The sequence below is a fragment of the Podarcis tiliguerta genome, assembly GCF_965153285.1.
Source record: "Podarcis tiliguerta genome assembly, chromosome: 2".
Classification (NCBI taxonomy): Eukaryota; Metazoa; Chordata; class Lepidosauria; order Squamata; family Lacertidae; genus Podarcis; species Podarcis tiliguerta.
In genome coordinates, this window is record NC_139535.1 from 40,167,117 (window position 1) to 40,171,676 (window position 4,560).

The following is a 4,560-nucleotide window of genomic DNA, read 5'->3' on the forward strand; positions in this document are numbered from 1 at the left end:
GTGGGCAGCTTTGAGGCGCCCTTCTGGCCCCGCTAAATCTTCCTTGTGCAGATCCCCAAAATTTGGCTTGTTCCTCTCAAGACATTTCCCCACAGACGCCTTTCTCCCCGCTTGGGGTCTCCCCCTCGCCGCCCACCCCTCGCCCCTCCTGGAAATGCATTTTTCAATAGCATTTCCAGGCAAGGTGTGGGTCGCCTTCATCCAGGCACAGAAAGCGGGAGGGGGGGTAGGGGCTTAGCAACCCCCCCGGCCGGTTCGTCTTGCCGCGCGCAGAGAAACAGGGGAAACTATCTTCGCAATAACTTATTTGCTCCCTCTCCCCTGAATCAAGCTCCATCTCCAAGACAGGACGGGGGCGGGGCGGGGAGGAAGGAGGAGGCATTGCCCTGGAGGACACCCTATTTCCCCTCCCTTTCCTCCAATTTCCTTCCTCTCTAGGAATCCGCCTCTTTCGCTTCTTTTAACCCTCTGTGAGCCAAAAGCGGCGAACTCTCGCTGCCACTTACTGTACTTTCCCAGCAAGTGGGCGGGTGCATTAGCAGGGATACCGGAAGCGGAGGCAACGCGGGGCGGAAGAGAAGTGGGAAGCCTGCAGGGGGCGTGGGCTGGGGGCGGAGGGTTGAGTGAGTAGATTAGGGCAAGGGAAAGCAAACCGCAGGAGCGTGGCCGGTAAGCGAATTTAGGGCTGTATTTATTTGTGTGTTTGTATGTATGTGTGCCTTAACTTCGGATTTTCCCAGGGATCAGGGGAATCCGAATTGACTGTAAAAATAAATAAATGCCAAAACAGAAAACCATGCGGTTGGATGCTGCATCAGGGAAACGTCACGTGGAGGACACCCACAAAACTGAGGCTCAGGTAGCCTCCAGTGCACAGTCAATGCACGCGAAAGCCCCGAGTGGATAAGCCCCATGGGAGTCCCTTTCTGCACCGCAAGGGCGGGAGGGGGGGGGAGGAGACATGAATCATTGTAACGAGTGAAAGAAAAACCAGCCCCCTTTTTTACCTGAATGGTAAGGGTGAAGGGTGGCGGGAGAGAAAGTAGCAAGGGTCTCTCCCCGCCTCCCGAGCCCTGACAGTGCACCTGAGGACGGCACTTCCCAATCTGGTGCCCAGCATCCCCCCCCCCCCATTCCAGCAATGATAATGATAATAATAATTCATTATTTATACCCCGCTCATCTGGCTGGGTTTCCCGAGCTAGCATTTTTGACTGAAGTTTCATTTTATAGATTTAATTGATTCTTTTTTATTGTATCTTTGTAAACCGCTTAGAGACTATTGTAGTTAAGCGGTGTGCAAGTTGTTTAATTTAAATAAATAAGAAACTTAGGAAGCCACCTTAGACCGACACTGTGTACACACACTTGTTTCCTTCTGCTCCAGTGCACCCCCACCACTGGTCTGTACATGTGACAACATCCACACAATCCTTATCCTGCAGTTTCTTGGAAAATAATTTCCAGCTTCCACCTGGTTTTAAAGTGTAAACCACAATTGTTTTGCGGTTAAGCTGAGGTGTGTACATTGTAGACCGCTGTTGCATAGGTGCGGATGACAGTGCATGCACTGATGACAACCTCATGAATAGGAGTTGAGGGGTTGCTTTACGAAAAAGACAATGGTGCATTGGGTGAAGACATCCCTGCCCCCGCTCTGCTGTGTACAACACCATTCAAATGTGACTTGAAGTGCAACAGGGGGAAAGGAACTTGCTGCATTTTAGCCACTAATGTGTACACAGCCTAGATCAGACCATAAGTCCATCTAGCTCAGTATTATCTATTCAGACTGCCAGCAACTCTCCACAGTTTCTGACAGGTGACATTCCCAGCCCTACCTGGAGATGCCAGAGACTGAACCTGAGGATAAAAAGATGCTCCACCACTGAACTATGGCCCTTCCTCTAACTCCAAATGGTTTGTGCTGCAGTCCCTGTCATCCTTGGCCATGCATTCTTGGGCTGTTGGAAAAGGCCAGTCTAGGTCTATGTTGTGTGCATAGTAATGTGGCATTTCATTTTAGAATATGGAGAGAATGTAAGGTAATTTGTACAGCTGGGTGACATTGGGGAACTGCTTTGTATTCAGGATACTTATAGCAGAGCGAAGCAGAACTTCCTACTCATTCCCACAGCTCACCCACCACTTTTTAAAATTAGTGTTTGTTTTACAGTTTCCTGTGATTGGAACAGTCCCAACCTGGCCTGTGTTGTCACAGGGGTAGTGTTGCAAGCAGGACCGCCTTGAAAGAGAAAAGAACTGCTTTCAAGACATCCATGGCCAGTGCAGCTGCTACTCCCCCTGTCCCGAAGCCCAGCACCTCTCATCGACTGAATATAAATGTTGGTGTCCTGGGCCACATCGACAGTGGCAAGACTGCTCTCGCGCGGGCCCTTAGCACTGTTGGTTCCACTGCTGCCTTTGACCGAGCCCCGCAGAGCCGAGCCCGGGGAATCACCCTGGACTTGGGCTTCTCCTGCCTCTGTACAGAGTTGCCTCCACACCTGGGAACCGAGCCTGGTGAGCTCCAACTGACCCTGGTGGATTGCCCAGGACATGCCTCCCTTATTCGCACCATTATTGGAGGTAAGAGGCAGACAGAGGCAAAACTGCCAGGGGTGGGTGGGTTGCCTGCCTGTGCTCTGCAAAGACTGTATACTCATTTATTGATTCTGGTAGAGGACTGGTTCAACCTCCTTGTCCCCCTCAGCTCAAAGCTCCCTGTCATGCCACCACTTACAGAGACAGAGTGAATGAGCAAGCAAGCAAGCAGAGGCATTCGTTTGCATTTCTTCTTTCTGGTTGCTTGGCAGGACCTGCAATAGCAAACTTTCCTCACCAAGTGGTTGGAGGAAGTTGCTGTGCTATTGTTTTTGCAGGAGCCGTTTTGCCCTCGTGATGTTATGGTGGAGAGGGTTGAATGTGTGGTTTGCTTGCATGCCTGTGCAAGGAAGGTAAATTGGGTATGGGTGGGAGGAATAGGCTTTCCTCCCCAATGTGCTCCTGTTAGTGCAAAAAGTTGCCCTCCACCACACACTTGGTAGCCAAATTGGCATGTGAGGTTCTTACTATGTGTAAAAGTGAAGCACAATTCTTTCTTTTTCAAAAATAGAGCATAGATGATGGCTGGCTGTGGATGATAACAACAAAAAGCAATTGCATTTAAAATAATTTTAAACTTAAATGTTTAATGTACTTGTATAGTTCCTTTCCTTGTACAAAATAGTGTTTTGTGACTGACAGCAAAGGAAATTGTGCCTGAAAGCTCTCCAGTTACGATTGTGAGTGTGTGTTTTTCCAATTCATTCTGTTTGGCAGGTTTTAAGATGCACAGTTTAGGGTAGTATGAAAAATGTCCTGGAAGTGAATTTGGCTGCATTTCCCACATTCGTTATTTGCAAGGTGCCCTGCTAAAGGCAGAGGGAAGAAATAAAGATAAATTGTTCTGGGATTGTGGCCTTGATCCAGCAATTTTCATTCATTCATTCATTCTGCATAAAGTGACTAGTAAAGGTAAGATATTGTTCTGCCTAGGAATTAATATTGCCTAGAGAAGCACTCCTCAGTGTTTCGCCTTTGAAGAATTGTATTTGTTGTTGTGTCTGGCCTTCTTCATGGTGGCACCCTGGTTTTGAACCTCCATGCTCCTTGATACTCATCTGGCTCCTCTGTTGTAGCACTTTCGTTGCCAGCTAGAAACACAGATGATTCAGTCAAGTGTTCAGCCCTTTTCTGAAATTTACTCATCTGTGAGGGGTGATGTATGATGTGGTTTTATATATTGATCTTTAGGGGTTTTTCTGCTACCCAATCTGCTATTCTGGCAAGAGAGCAGGATGCAAATAAATAAAAATATAAGCTCATAGCATATAAGCAGTCTTGTGGCACCTCAGTAAAATGACATCTACTTTGATCACAGACACAGGTGGAGCAACCAGAGAGTTAAAAAATTATATTTCCATGCATATACAGGTTCTGGATGTTTGTTTGTTTGTTTGTTTCATTTATTAGTGGCTTGCTGTGAAAAATCCTGAAGCAATTTAACAATAAAAATATCAACAATAAAAGTTTATTTAAAATACAGACTTGGATAAAAATCTTCACTTAAAAGGCTTGTTGGGAAAGGAAAGTCTTCAATTGGTTCTGGAAAGATAATAGAGATGGCACCTGTTTAAAAATTATATTTCCATTTCAGTCCTGGTTCTGAATGACACGATCTGTTTTGCAATCTGTATATCAAAGCTGATCAGTGTTGTGAAACATTTTTGATAGGCACTTCGTCAAATGCAGATTGCTGTTACTTCATTGGTGGAAAAAGGCCTGCTTAAATGCAGATGCCCGTAATCTGATGTGCCTTATAGAGAAATAGCTTGTTTGGTTTTCAGCAGGATGTCAAGATTGTTTATTTTGCATATAGAACTAAAGGTTCTTGGTTTTAAAAGGTGAGAATGAAATATGACTTCCATCTTCCATTCTCTTCTGTTTTGTTGACTGTTTCAAATATTCTGCATTTATTAAAACTAAAATTTCGTTAAAGTTATATTGCCCAGCATAATA

The 4,560-nt window shown here is 45.9% G+C and overlaps 1 protein-coding gene across 1 annotated transcript in view; it reads left to right on the forward strand.

Moving 5' to 3' along the window:
- Positions 1 to 584: 584 nt before the first annotated feature.
- EEFSEC (eukaryotic elongation factor, selenocysteine-tRNA specific) overlaps positions 585 to 4,560 on the forward strand; it is a 251,422-nt gene continuing 247,446 nt past the window's right edge. Inside the window, exons 1-2 of the mRNA XM_083418565.1 lie at positions 585 to 669; positions 2,177 to 2,523. Of these exons, the coding sequence (XP_083274691.1) occupies positions 2,280 to 2,523 (244 nt within the window). The 5' untranslated portion in view covers positions 585 to 669; positions 2,177 to 2,279. The remainder of the gene's footprint in view (positions 670 to 2,176; positions 2,524 to 4,560) is intronic.